Consider the following 14,179-nt stretch of genomic DNA (forward strand, 5'->3'; position numbering starts at 1 on the left):
ATAAAGCTAAACAAAAAAAAAAAGGACAAAAAAAAAAAAAAGGACAGTGTTTGGAAGATTGTTGATTTATTATTTTCTTTCGCTGGGAATATTCTATATTATACTGACTTTATATTAATTATTATAAACCTGTGTTTGTATTGAAGATGTGTTTTAATATTTTGGGGAGGCTGAGGAGATGATTATTTTTTTTTTTTAGCCACCAGAAGTCAGTGGGGAGAGACATGGCTGTGTTGTACTGATTTTCTGTCAGTGTAGTTCAGGTAAATATAACCTTTTATTTTCTAGTTGATCTCCCAGTTTCTCGTCTGCCTGGGCATGCCCGAGGTGTGCCTGTCTTGATGATAATTACTTTGTGATGGGATTTAGCTTAGAGATACTTGCAAAAAAACCCCACAAAAAACCAACAACAAAGAAAAAAAAAAAAACAAAGAAGAAAATCAATCCGTTTCAATAAATTGGGAAATTGCTGCTACGGCTTTGCCTCGTTCTATCTTTTATTTTATTTTTTTCTTAATAAATCTATTTATTTCTTCTTCCCTCCTCCATCTTGCACGGATGAAGCCAGGGCTGTCCAGGGGCCGCTGGCACCACCCAGCTGCAGCCCTGGGATGCTGCAGGGATGAGAGACCCTCACCCCCGCTCCTCCTGTCATCGTGGGGGCTCAAGACAGGGCCACGGGGATCCCCTCCCTGCTCCCCCAAATCCCCCCTCCCCTTGACCCCAGACTGGGAGGGGTGTGATGCTGCTTTTGCCTTTTCCTTTCCCATCCCAAACGGGCGCCTGTTTGGGATGGAAAAGGGAAAGGAAAAGGCTGTCTTAAAAGTAAGTAAAGAACCAACATAATTAAATAAAAAAGAATCAAAATATTTATTCATTGTGGTTTTTTTTTTTTTTTCTTCTTCTGGATCTTCTGTTCCCCATCTCACCCATCCTGGCATGGGGAGGGGTGGTCCAGCCAAGCCCCATCCTGAGCTGCTGCCCAGGCAGGGGAATGACAGGACAAGATGGGAGAAAGGGGTTTGTTTTGGGGGGGAGGATAAAAAGGGGTTTAGGGAGGGGAGAGAAAAAGGGTTTGAAGGGAATAAATCCCCTTAAACACCCCCCCCCTCCCCATCCTCTTCCCTAGGGCTGGAGCATCACAGCACTAGGGCCAACGTGCTCTCAGGGCCTGGGGAGGGAGTTATTTTTTAAAAAATACGAATTTTCATATATGTTATTTAAAAAATAAGAACACATGAAGGCAAAAAAAAAAAAAAAAGGAAAAAAAAAAGAAAAAAACCCCAAACAATCAAAATAAAATAAAAAAAAAAAAGGACACCTCTTTGTGCAGTTTGGCTTAGTGCAAATGGGCGCGTTCCTGCAGGCACTTCCCGGAGCATCGCTCCAGTGGGAGCTGCTGCTCCCCCGGTACTAAAAATAGAGAGAAACAACGATATAAAGAGTAAAAACCCCCCTGAGAGGGGGTAAAAATTGGGGGGGGGAGGGAGGGCAGGCGCCCACTTCTGCCCTGGGCACTGGGGGTCCCCCCCTGGGAGCAGGGGGGGAGGCAGGACCAGACACCCCCTGCCCAAGCCCCCCGCCGGCTGCAGGCACAGCTGGGGGGAGCAGCCCCCCCTGCCAGCCCCCCTCACCCCCACCCACCCCCCCAACAAGGCAAGGTGGGGCACGTTTAGCTTATTTTTCCAAGGGGAAAAAAAAAAAAAAAGGGGGAACACAAGCTCCATGGTGGGGTTTGGGGGGGGGGGAGGGATGTGCATAAAGCTTTGAGGGGGCCATTCCCTGAGTCCGGGGGGGCCCTGGGGCAGCGATGGGGGGGTAAAAGAGGGGGGGGGGGGGAGTTGGGGGGGGGGGCACGAAGGCACCTCGAGTGCAAAATGTGCAAGAAAGGGGGTGTGGGGGCGGCGGTGTCAGTCGAGGAAGCGCTGGCAGGCCTTCTTCCAGCGGCAGGCCGTGCACCACAGCTCCCGGTTCTCCATCCCGTACACCTTGCGGCACTTCTTGGCCTCCCCCCGCGGCCTCCTGCAGGCAGAGGGGACCCTGTCACTCCCAGGGAGGGGACACACACACGACATGGCACACAGGGACAGGAAGCTGGAGGAAATTTAGCGTGTCAGCGCTAGGGCGGGCAGCGGGAGCCGGGCAGGGAGCGTCCCCTGGGCTGGGCGCTGGGGGGGGGGCAGCTCGGATCCTGGGGTCAGGTCTGGGCCCCTCAGGACAAGAAGGACATGGAGGGGCTGGAGCGTGTCCAGGGAAGGGCAAGGGAACTGGGGAAGGGGCTGGAGCAGAAGGAGAAGGGTCTGGAGAACTTGTGAGGAGCAGCTGAGGGAGCTGGGGGTGTCCAGTCTGGAGCCAAGGAGGCGGAGGGGAGACCTCGACGGCCTGACAGGACACTGGGTGGAGGTGGGAGCTGGTCTCTTCTCCCAAAGCACAGGTGATACAACAAGAGGAAATGGCCTCAAGTCGTGCCAGGGGAGGTTTAGATGGGATCCAGGGAACAATTCCTTCCCCCAGAGGGTTGTCAGAGCCTGGCCTAGGCTGCCCAGGGCGGTGGGGGAGCCCCCAGCCCTGCGGGGGGCATTTCCAAGCTGTGTCGACATGGTGCTGAGGGACACGGGCCAGCTGGTGGCCTTGGCAGTGCTGGGAGAGCGCTTGGACTGGAGGATCTGACAGGGCTCTTCCAACCAGAACGACTCCACCACGGGGAAGGGGCAGGGAAGGCGAGGACTCACCTGGGGGCGGCGGGCGGCTTGTGCGGCGGCGCGGCGGGGGACAGCGGCGGCCGCGGGGGCACCGGGCAGCCCTGCCAAGAGAGGACACGGCCCCCCCGTGTCAGCACCAGCACCCAGAGGCTGGGTGGGCTGGAAGGTGACAGGGACACACTGTCCCCACGTGCGTGTGTGCGTCCCCCACCGCTCACCTGGTATGCGTGGTCAGTGTGGACGTGGCAGAGGCCGGGGGGGGCCGGGGGGCTGCAGGGGGGGGCCAGGTCGGGGACGGGCAGCGCTGGTGGCACCGGGCCCTGCGCCTCGGGGCCGGGGAAGGTGGGTGGCACCGAGGAGGTGGGAGAGACGGGCGTCAGGCTGGAGAGCCCGTCCGTCAGCGAGTCCACGTCCACGTCCAGCTCCGTGTAGTAGAAGTCCTCCTCGCCGTCACTCTGCTCCAGGTCGGCTTTCCGGCTGCGGGGGGGGAGCAGGGTCTGGCTAGGGTGGCTCTTCCCACCACGGCAGGACCCTGCAGGGAGCACTGGGGGGGGCTAAGGGGTCTCCAGGGGGGAGCCCAGGTACTTACCCAAGGTGCATGGTTCGGATGTGCTTCTGCATCCCTGAGGAGCTGCTGAGGACTTTGCCGCAGCTCTTCCACAAGCACTTGAACATCACCTTGGTGGAGTTCTGCAGGAGAGAAGTGTCAGGCTGGCAGCCCCATCCCTGTCCCCAGCTTCATCTCCATTGCCATCCCCATCTCCATTCTGTAACCTCATCACCAGCTCCACTGTCATCCCCAATGCCTCCCCCATAATCATTCTCATTGTCAATCCCATCCTCATCCCCATCAACCTCATTCCCCACCCCATCCCTAACCTCATCCTCCTCATCCCAGCCTTCACTATCCCCTTCCCCAACCTCATCCCCATCATCATCCTCAACATCATCAACATTCCCAACCTCACCCCCATCTCCACCATCATCTCCAGCCTCATCCTCAACTCCATCCCACCTTCCTCTTCCGCGGGATGGGCTCTCCAAAGACAAAGTGGGTGCTGTCGGGCTCGTCGGGGCCCTCATCGGTCAGCGGGGTGGGCAGGAAGGTGCTGGGGACGTGGCTGGAGAGCGGGGGTGACGGGGTGGAGGGGGTGGAGCGGTCGCTGGGGGGGTCCCAGCTCCAGTCCCCACTGGTGTTGCTGCTGCTGCTGCAGCTGGAGGACATGGCGGGCACCTCCTTCCAGACCTCACTGCCGAGCTCTGGCAAGGAAGAGGAAGGTCAGGTCCTGCCATGGGGCACGTCTCCAGGGACTGGGGGGGGGAACAGGGCCCTTACCTGGGGCAGGGGTGGCTGGGGGGTGCCCAAGAACCAGTGGGCTGGTGGAGAGGCTGGTGAGCACCGTGGCTGCCATCACCTCATCGATGCCTGCCTTGCCTGAGAGCTTCCTGCCACCCAGAGCACAGGGAAGGGGTCAGGGTGACAACGGGACCTCCAGCCCCCTCCATCACCCACCAACACACCGCGACACCCACGGTGGTCACCTCTGCACCCACCCCTAGGGGTGGCTTGGGGGCAAAAGGGGACACAGGTGGCCCTGAGTCACCGATGGGTGCCCCATCCCCTGCAGCAGATGCTGGGATGCTCCCGGCACCCTCCCAGCGGCAGCTGCCGGTGCCGGTGGGGTGACCCGAGGCGTCCCCGTGCTCTTACCCGTGCCGGGGCACCGGGATACCGGCCGAGCGCAGCGCCAGGCATCGCTCCAACCCGGCGTCCAGCATCCGTAACATCGGGTCCCGGCTCCCCGGATCCCCCAGGCGTGGCAACCAGCCCCGGAGAAGATCCTGCGGGAGAGACCGGTGATGGGCACCTGATCCCACCGGGGCGGGGGAGTGTGGCGGCAAAGGGGGAGGGGGGGGGGGTTCCCCCCCGTCCACCCCCCCCGCCCCCGCCACACCCCCCCCCCCCAAAGTTTGTCCCCGAGCGGCGCCATTTTATCGGCGGGGAAAGTTTCGTGCGGGCCGCTGTCAGCTGTCACCGCCCTCCGCCCCCCCCGCCCCGTTTCCCTCCCCGGTTGCCGCCGCCGCCGCCACCGCCCCCCCCCTCCCCTAAGCCCGGCGCCGGTACCTTCGGGGCGGTGCCGCCGCCACCGGTTTGTGAAGAAGGAGGAGGAGGAGGAATCTCGCGGCGGCGGCGACGGGCGGCGGCCAACAGGACGGTGGGCGGGCGCGGGGGCTCCATGTGCGGGGCGGCGGCCGCGGCCGGGCCCGGCGGGGCGGGCGGAGGGGGGGGCCGGGGGGGGCCGCGATCCGCCGCGCTCGGCCCGGTGTCGGCGCCGGCCAGGCCACGCCCCCCCGCGCCATCGCCATTGGTCAGTGGCGAGGCCGCCGCCGCTTTCGCCGCTTCCTATTGGTTCCTGCGCGCTGCCAGTTAAAGCGCACGGACACGCCCCCCCCGGCTCCACCGCCCCCCTGTCGCGACACGCCCCCGCCGGCCGCGGCCATCTTCATCCGCCCCGCCCTCCCGCCGACCCCCGGACCCCCCCAAACCGGGACCCCCCCCCTCGCCTCCCCCCGCCCCTCCCAGCCGCCCACCTTCATTTCAGGACGCCGGCAGTGACGGGCGGGGCCCGTGACGTTTCCCCCCGCTCTTCCCGCCAAAGTCAAGGGCTCCCCGAAAGTGGCGGAATGCCTCCCGAAAGTTCTGGTTTTGTTATTACAGGGCAAAATTAATGGTCCTCCCTAAAAGTGCAGCTCGCGGGACCTCCCCAAAACTCCTCCGGCTCCTTCAGAGTTACAAGGTCGAAACTTAAAAGCGTTAGAACTTGTCGGATTCCCCCAAAAGTTACCCGCCCCCCAAGTTACTGGGCTTTTGAGAAGCCAGAGGGGTTCTCCAGGAGCCGCATGGCTCCTCGTAAAGTTATACTTTCCAAAAGTGATAGGAGTCCCCCCAAAAAAAAATTTTTTAGACCCATTGGAAGTTACAGAGCTCCCCCTAAAGTTATAGGATCCCCAAAAGTTATAGCGGGGCGAGTGTCTGGATTTTTGGGGTGAGAGAGCAGCTCCCGACGGGAAGGGGCGTCCCGATCCCGCATGGTCGGGTCAGTCCTGCCCACCACGGGAAAATGCTGCCGGGTGCGGGGTGCAGGGGCTGCTTGGGAAGCCCGGGCTGGCTCCCCCCGCCCCCCCTTTGCCACACTCCTGCCCCCACCCAGCCCTGCTGCTGTTTGATTTATCGGCCCGCAGCTCAGGGCCAGGACAGAGTCCGTGTGGCTGTCCTGGCTGGTGACCCCCCTTCTCCGTCCCCCCAGTCTCCCCCGGCAGCCCGGGGTGACCCACACGGGTGTCCCCAGCAGCTCAGGGCCATGGGGGTGGCTGGGGCTGGAGTCTCGGGGATCTCCTGCCTCAGGGGGGGTTCGATGTCCCCAGCGCGGCAGAGAGGCAGGTGTCCCGGGGGTGACTGGAGGGGTCACCTGCCCGGGGCCAGGTGCTTTTGTGAGCATGAAAAAAAAACCAACCGGCAAACCGGGCAAACCCCCACGTGCCCGGCCAAAACCGGGCTGTCACCCAGAGCGGTGTGCCCCCAGCAACTGGGACATGCACAGGGATGGAAACCCGCCCCGGCCGAGCCAGGGCTGCCGGGGACCCGGTGCTGGCGGGGAGCAGAGGAGGAAGAGCGTGGGCAGAGCAGCCTTCGTCCCCACCCCACCGCTCTGCCCCGGCCTGGTGGGCTCCAGCCCCACGGCCCTCGTTAGCGCAGCCCTGGGGGGAGTTAGGGACCCAGCCCTGCAGCACCGGGAGCGGGTACAACCCCTCTCCTGTGACAAGCTGTGACAAGCAGCCCTGGGGGACCCGCTGGTGTCTCCGCCAGCCGCCCCCCGCTCTGGTTTAATGGTTAACGGCGGCAGGAGCGCTGAGCTGGCGGCTCCAGCTCCCTCCATGTTGTGCAACTCCCCGAGCATCGCCCGCCCCTTGCACAAGAGCTCCAGTGCCACCAGCCCGCCCCCCTTCCTGGGCAGGGTGGCTCTGCAGGGTGACATCCCTGTCAGCCCGACGTCCCCGTGGTACCCGGGTGCAGCTCCTGCGCTGTGCCGGGGTGCGAGGTGGTCCCTCTGCCAAGGGATGCTGCAGAGGGAGCCGAGGCCTTGCTGGGTGCTCCTGAGCTGCCTTTTTGGGGGCACAGGAGCAGCGGGGCTCAGGGGCAGAGGGGCACAGGGCCATGGGAGGGGGGGGGGGGGGGGGGCAGGGCTCTATGGGGCACAGTGTACAGCAGCATGCAAAATGTACCACCCAGCACCCTACGGCATGAAGCCCCGTGCAGCGTGTGCCGGGCTCCTGCTCGCTCCCCCTTGTGGGAACGGCACCGTGCAGCACCGCCGTCCCCCGGCAGCACCGGCCCCCCGGCGTGACAAGGGAGCCTGGCCCCAGGCCGTTCCCACGGGGCTCCAGCATCCCAACAGGGATGTGCCAGGGTGGGTGCTCCCAGCCCTATCCCCTCCCCTTGCTCTGGCACCAGCCCCAACCTTCTCAGCCAGACCACAAGACTCCAGGTGATGTTTTGGGATGGATCTTTCATCAGCCATCCAGTTTTTGAGCCTCCAGACGACGGCCTGGGGCACGTTTTCAACCTCCTCGAGGACTGGGCAGTTGTTCTCTTATTTCAAGGCAAGTCCAGCTCTCCGGAGTCCTGCGGGCAGTGCAGGAAGTACAGGCAGCCCCGTACACGGGGATTCTCCTTCTGCTGGTAAGGAAGGTTTGGGAGATGTTTTGGCCACCCCCAGCTCAGAGAGAGCAGGGGCAGCTCCGTGCCAGCCCGTGCCACGGTGGCCTTTCCCTCGGGAAACAGCACAGGGGTACCCGTGTCCTGACCCCCACGGGCAGCTCCGGGTCCCAGGACGGAAGCATCTCTGGTCCTACGAGGACACGATGCTGCTGCGTGGGGCTGGTGCAGCCCAAACACAGCTCCCAGGGGATTCAGGTGGTGCGGAAAGGAACCCCAGCCCCTGCGAGCTGCAGCGTGGGGTGATGGAAAAAAGGGAGCAGAGGGGAGGATGTGGCCGGGGCAGCGTGGGGGGAGCCCGGCCGCCGGCGCGGCGGGGCTGGCAGCAGGAAGAGCGAGGCAGCATCGGCAGCATCAGCACCAGCCGCCCCGCGCCGAGATCTCTCGAGCCCTTATCAGCAGGGGTGGGAGCAGCTGCTGCTCCGTCTGGGGCGGCTGCGGTTTCGGCACCGGGCGCGGGGCTGAGGAAGCGGCACGAGCGCCCGCGCTGCCTCCCGGCCCTAACGCTCCTCAGCCTGCGGCGGGTTCCGCCGAGCACCTTGTTTTTTGCTTTTCACCTCCTCGCCGGCTGCCCCGGAGGGGCGAAGCTGCCGAAGGAGGGTGCGTGGCTTCCTGCCCGCCCCGCGGCGCGCTGCCGGCAGCAGCAGGCCAGCGTGTGGTGGGGACGGGTGGTCTCCAGCCGGACCCGCAGAGAGCAGCTGTGCTGCGTCCAGAGGAGCTGGTGAAACAGCAAGGCCACCGTGAGCACAGCACCCACCTCCCAGCGCTGGAGCTCACCCCCAGGCACATCCCTTGGGATAGGGATGGCAAATTCCCAGTGGGGAGGAAAGGAAGAAAAGTCTGAGCCCTGGAATTCAAGGGCTTCCAGGTCCATGTCCAGCTCTCATTAGTGTTTCTGGCTTATCTTGAGGCTGCAGCAACCCCAGGAGCAACATGGAGGTGAGTGGGCAGTGAGCACCGAGCAAACACTCCCCAGCTTCAACCCTGACCCCGTGCAAAGCTCCAGAGCAAGGCTCTGCTCTGGGATGCCCACCCCATGCCAGCATTTCTTGGTGGCTGCACATCCTCATCTCAGAAGTGCCAAACCACCGTGCAGGTGGGTGCACCTGCTCACAGTTACACACCATGCCTGAATCTGCTGTCCTAGCACCAGCACCACCAGACCCAGGGCTTCAGATCCGGTTTGGGAGTGTTTACCCCTGACAAGGATAAACCACTCTCAGCCTTTTAATGGTGTTTGGGAGGTGGCTGCACCCTTACACATGTCCTGGACCCTGGTCCCCATACCCAGGGACATTTAGTGCTGGAAGTGAAGATGCCTCAGGGCTTCCCAGGGCCCTGCTCTCCCCCAGGCAGAAGGAGGAGGACAGAGACCCTTGCTCATGGATCAACCCACTGCTGAGGGGCTGAATCCTGCAGCCCAGGACCACAGGGCTGCCCCATAGCCCTGCCACCACCCACCCCAAAACACTACCAGTCCCAAACTCGTTCCCAGCTTGGTGGCAGGATCAGTTCTGTCCCCCCGGGCTCCCATGTGGCACCCAGCTCAGGCCACACTGCAGACTCCCTGATCATCCTGATATTGGGATGAGCCCCCGGGACATCCCAACATCAATCTGCTGCTGCTGCAGGCTGGGTTGGAACGGGACAAGGACACTTTAGAAAAAAGTAAAATAAAATACATAAAGAAAGGGCTTGCAGGGACACAGCTGCCCTGGCAGGCACTGGGCTTGTGTGTGCCCATCCTGGGGTGGGGCGGGGGGGGCTAAAGCCCCTGGAAAGCCAGACCTAGGGGAACCCCTGGCTGGGGTGGGACACCCCTGGGGCAAGGACCCCCCATCCTGGGGGATGCTATAGGTTGGTGATGTAAACCTCCAGGCCATTGGCCACCGTCCTGGTGGAGGCTCGATGGGACCCCCCTGCCCAAATGTCACCAACGCTTTCATAGAGGTTCTCGGGGGCTCTGGGCTTCCCGGGCTTCTCCCGCCTCTCCACCTTCTTCCAGCTCATGCCCACAGCCTCGTAGTCCGGGTCGGGGCCGCGGCACTGAGCAGTCCAGGCTCTGTCACTGATGGACTCGTAGCAGGGGTCTGGGGGGGCTTGGGCTTCTGGGGACCAGCAGCTGGCTGGGGCACCCTCCTCTCGGCAGCTGGGTGGCCACCCAGCACCCACCTCCCTCGTGGGGACCTGGCTTTTCTTCTTGGTGGCCTTGCACACTGTGGAGTACATGTCTTCCAGCTGCAAAAGGAAGGTGGGATTGGGGGGCAATCCCTGCCCACCGTGGGGTATCCCCATGCACGTGACCCACCTCTGGCTGCCCCCAGCGGGATCCCAGCAGTGGATTACCCACTGGGGATCCCTTTTGTATGGCTCAGGGAGGGCACAGAGAGCAGCACGCTGGGCATTACCTGCCCTCGGGGGCTTGGCTCCATCCTGCCCTCCCCTCTTCCCACCAATTCCACTAGAAAATATGGAGCAGCCTAATTTACACCCTGCTCCAAACACGGGCCTTACGGACCCCGCCGCAGTGCCCCATCTGTCCCTGCCACCCCCCCCAGAGCTGTACCTTGGCGCGGGGGGCATAGCCCGCCCCGTCCCAGCACGGCGGGGCTGCGGGAGCTCCCGCCGCCGCCCCGTCCTGCGCCTCCGCCGGCACCGTCTTCTTCACCTTGCGGACACAGGCGTAATCGGCCGCTCCGTGCCCCGCACGTGGAGGGGACAGCTGGGTGACAGCGGGGGTGGGGGGCAGCGGGGCATCCTCCCCCCCCACCGCCAGGCACTCGTAGACACTGTCGGGCACCGGTTTCCGCAGCGGCGGGAAGAGCAGGTTGGAGTAGGTCTGCTCGGGGGCCGGGGGCTCGGGGACGGGGATGCGGGGCAGCTCCCGGTGCAGGAGGACGCTGGTACCGGAGCTGGCGGCGGGGGCGGCAGCGGGGGCCGCGGGGCAGGGGAAATCCAGGCTGGCCGGTCGCTGGGCTGCGGGAATGGAGAAGGGATGGGGGTGTTGGGGGGCAGCGGGCACCATTCCGGGCACCGCGCCGCTCCCGCGGCACCGGGGCGCGCGCCGCTGGGGTGCGGGGACGGCGGGGACCCGCCCAGGACCACCGGGCCCCGGCTGGATGGGCACTCACTGTCGTCCCTGGCCTTCACCCGGTACAGCTCGTGCAGCTTCGTGTCGGATTTGCTGAGCGAGCGCAGCTGCGTCTGTCGGAGCAGGGACTGAGGGGGGGAAACGGGAGGCACGTCAGGGTCCTGCCGGGAGCTGGGGCGCCCAGAGCTCCTCCGGGGCTGGTCCTGCACCCCCACAACGTGCTTACCTCGTCCACCAGCTTCACCCCGTCTGGAGGGACCTTCTTCTTCCTGCTCTTGCTGCGGGGAGAAGCAGGATAAGCCCCAGGCAGGTGGCCAAAGCAGGGTCGAGGAGAGGGTGCCCCAGGACCCTGACCTGGCCAGGGTGGGCATCGCTGTGTGCCCCTCGCCAAGCAGCAGCACCCCCAGACCCATAACCCTGCTCCTTCGCCAGACACAGGAGGGCCCCTTGCTGGCTGGGGAGGGCTTGGTTGCATCCTGCACCCTGCTGAGCCCTCTTAGGCATCCTCAGCATCACCCCTGCCATCTCTAGGCTGCTCCAGTGATGGCACTTCCCCCATCCCCAGCTGGGACCAGCTCCTTTGGGTGCAAGGGGAGAGTGAGGGTGGGCGAGGTGCGGGGGTGCAGGGTTGGGCCGGGCAGGGCTGCACGGGGGCTGCAGCCAGGGGCTTGGGGCGAGCAAAGCAGCAGATCCCAGCAAGTCCCAGCTCAGCACAGGGTCTCCACGTGCAGCCACCCAGTGGCACCGAGGGGTCCCCAGCAGGAGGAGGGAGGGCAGAGGGGCAGTGGGTACCGTCTGCAGGCAGCACACAGGGCGCCCAGGTAGACCAGGAGGCCGAGCAGGGCCAGGGCAGTGCCCACCCGCAGCAGTGGGGTCTGTGCCAGCCCCTCGCCACCCGCTGCAGCCATGGGGAGACGCTTCCAACACCACCACGGGGCTGAGCTCTGGGGAGAGAAAACACGAGTCAGGTGCAGCAGGGCCCTGCTGGGCTCACCGTGACACCAGCCGGTGCTCAGCATCCCCCAGGGCTTGCTGGGACCCTTGTGGTGCAGCCCCCTGAGCAAGGGGTCTCTTGGGATGCTGTGGAGGGGGATGTGCAGGGGGGGGATCCCATATTCTGGCCAGCTACTGCCCTCCTTGGGGTCACCGTGTCACCTCCATGGCTCTGCCCAGCCTGGTGCAGACACTGCAGGGGGTGCTCTGCCACCCCCAGGGAAAACTTGACATTTTGGATCCATTTGAAAACAAAGCCTAAACCAACAAACCCTGAAAGGTTTGAAGTACCCAAGTGGCCACAAAGATGTTGAAAAGAAGATGCCTATGGGCCCTGAAAACCCTCTGGAGACAGCCCCAAAGTGTCTGGGTTCTTTCTGGGCTCACAGAGACATTGCCCTAGGTTGTGAGGGGGGGGTGTCCCCACTCCTCAGCACAGGTCGTGGGGTGGCCCAGATGGGATGGGACCAAGATGACTCAACTTCCCGGAAACGGGGTGAACTTCAACTTGGCAGCCACATCTCCCTCCTTGCACCAGGACACCCCCCTCCTGCAGTGGGTCTCACCCTCTGTCTCTCTGAGCCCCACAGATTTCATCCCCATCCACCCCTTCCGTGGGACCTGCAGAGTCACTGGGGAGAAAATCCCTGGTGGGAGTGAGGCTGCTGCTGGTGTCACTGGTGTGTCCCCCATTTGCAGCGCCGTGCAGAGCGAGCTCCCCGGGTCTGTTCCCAGCCCTGCAAACCCCACTGCAACGTTTCTGCTCTCGTGGGAGCCCAGGTCAGTCCCTGCAGTGTCCCAGCACCATCCACACTGGGGCCAGGAGCCGCAGGATCACATCCAAGCAGCAGCCCCACCATAGGACCCCACATCTCCACCCCCACCACGGGTCTGCGGCTGCTCTGTGCTGTGACCGAGAGCAGAAAATTCCCAGCTTTCAACCACTTTCAGGATACCCTGCCTTTCCTGGGGGGATCTCGGTGACACCCCATCCCACTGTGTCTGTCCCTGCCCGGCTGCAAAGCCCAAAGCAAAACCTGACACTTCACCTGCACCAGTGCCACAACAGCAGCTGCTGCTCCCAGCTCTGCCCAAGCCCAGCTTCTGCTCCCCAAAAAGTCTGGCCTTGCCCCTGGAGAAGGGAAACTGAGGCAGTTCCCAGCAAGTCTCAGAGCAGCCACAGTAAATGATGCAGATGGAGCTGGTGGCAGAGCCCCCAGGCAGGACAGGGCTGGCACAGCCGAGCAGGACGTGGCTGGGGACAGAGCCCATGAGGCACCTGTGCCTCTTACTCACCCTGTTGTATCTTAATCCAGAGGAGAAAGGTCAGGCAAGCTCTGGTGGGAAGCCCCCCTGTCCTGCCTGAGCCTCGGGTGTCCGACCAGCCCCAGGGGGAGCAGGCAGGTCTGTGCCCACCCAGGCACCCACCTCACTCCCCCTCCCTTGCCCCCCGTGTCACCCAGCAGCATCTTCAGCACAGCTTCACCCCAATAACCAGCAAGTCTCTGCCCACTGGAAGCACCCTTTTATCTGAGAACTTCCCACGCCTTTGGGAACTTCCCTGACTGAAGCCTTAACCCCTGGAGAGCAAGTATTTCAACAGGGAACGGAGACAGGGAGGTTTTAGGCACTAACCGGGCTGGACAGACTGGCTCAGATCAGAGCTGGGAAGGGAAGGCTCTTCCCTCTCCAACGATGTTTTAATTAGACAATAATGCTTTTCTGTCTGAGCACACATTAATTACACAGATTACCTGCAGCACGGGCAGTGGCTTTAGCCAGTCCTCGCTGAACGCGTTTGGCTCATGAGCGCGGCCGGAGGGGCAGGCTCAGCAGGGCCCCAAGCAGGGCAGACCCGGGCAGGCTCCAAGGTTCAGCAGGTAGAATCCTGTGGAGGTGGGATGGTGGGAGCTGGAGATACGTTGGAATCAAAGTGGGAGCTTTTCAGCACACTGAGGCAGGCACACACAGGGCAGTTGATCCCACAGCGGGGGGATCTTCCATCCCTGAATTTTTAAGATTGAGGAATGAAGAGAGAGGCTTCCTAAGCTGAAGCTGTTGTAGAGAAATTCTCCTACTTTCAGTTGTACAAGCCAGTGGTTGCTCCTGGATTCCTGACCTATAGAGATGTCCCGTGCATGCTCCGTCAGGCTCAGCCATCACTGGGAGAAACTGCTTCTTGGGACAACAGGTTGGTTCTCCCAAAAGTACAAATTTGAGAGGGAAACCCCAGTGTCTGGCTGAAGTCGCTCAGGTAGGACTGAGCAGGTTTGCAAGGCAAAGTCTTAAAACAGACCTTCTGAAAGGCACTCCTGAATTTCCTGCCAATAAAGTTGTGGATCTCCCAGTCCTGGGGCCATTCTCCAGGGCAGGAGACTCAGCAGACACCGTTTCAAAACCACTGGTCCTACCAGCCAAGATGGCCTTCAAGCCAAGAGCAGCTGCAGCAGCTGCCATCATGTACGTGCGACACAGACCCACAGCCCTCCAGGAGGGAATGACTCCCTTTCCTGACACCTCAGCACAGGCACCATCAACGCAGTTGGTTTGTTACTCCAGGATGTGGGAGAGTTTTTTTTGTATCTCCTACAAAAGGCACAAGTTTCTCAGCTGGGC

The 14,179-nt window shown here is 62.4% G+C and overlaps 2 protein-coding genes across 3 annotated transcripts; both read right to left on the reverse strand.

The window, feature by feature from the left end:
* Positions 1 to 846: 846 nt before the first annotated feature.
* On the reverse strand, positions 847 to 5,342 carry SLC2A4RG (SLC2A4 regulator). 2 transcript variants are annotated; one of them, XM_051632748.1, is made up of 8 exons: positions 5,295 to 5,342; positions 4,414 to 4,544; positions 4,039 to 4,148; positions 3,718 to 3,962; positions 3,292 to 3,392; positions 2,921 to 3,179; positions 2,733 to 2,803; positions 847 to 2,022 (listed from the first exon to the last, which is right to left on the reverse strand). In XM_051632748.1, the coding sequence occupies exons 1-8, from the start codon at positions 5,298 to 5,300 to the stop codon at positions 1,911 to 1,913; spliced, it is 1,035 nt and encodes a 344-aa protein (XP_051488708.1). In that variant the 5' UTR covers positions 5,301 to 5,342; the 3' UTR covers positions 847 to 1,910. The 2 variants fall into 2 exon arrangements, with proteins under 2 accessions (XP_051488708.1, XP_051488707.1); XM_051632747.1 differs by lacking the exon at positions 5,295 to 5,342 and adding an exon at positions 4,828 to 4,956.
* A 3,988-nt stretch (positions 5,343 to 9,330) lies between these two features.
* On the reverse strand, positions 9,331 to 11,478 carry LIME1 (Lck interacting transmembrane adaptor 1). Its single transcript, XM_051632751.1, has 5 exons — positions 11,363 to 11,478; positions 10,797 to 10,848; positions 10,611 to 10,698; positions 10,046 to 10,455; positions 9,331 to 9,717 (listed from the first exon to the last, which is right to left on the reverse strand). Exons 1-5 carry the CDS (start codon positions 11,476 to 11,478, stop codon positions 9,331 to 9,333), a joined length of 1,053 nt encoding a protein of 350 aa, XP_051488711.1.
* Between the last annotated feature and the right edge of the window lie 2,701 nt (positions 11,479 to 14,179).

The sequence above is a fragment of the Apus apus genome, chromosome 15 (genome assembly GCF_020740795.1).
Source record: "Apus apus isolate bApuApu2 chromosome 15, bApuApu2.pri.cur, whole genome shotgun sequence".
In the NCBI taxonomy this organism is placed as follows: Eukaryota; Metazoa; Chordata; class Aves; order Apodiformes; family Apodidae; genus Apus; species Apus apus.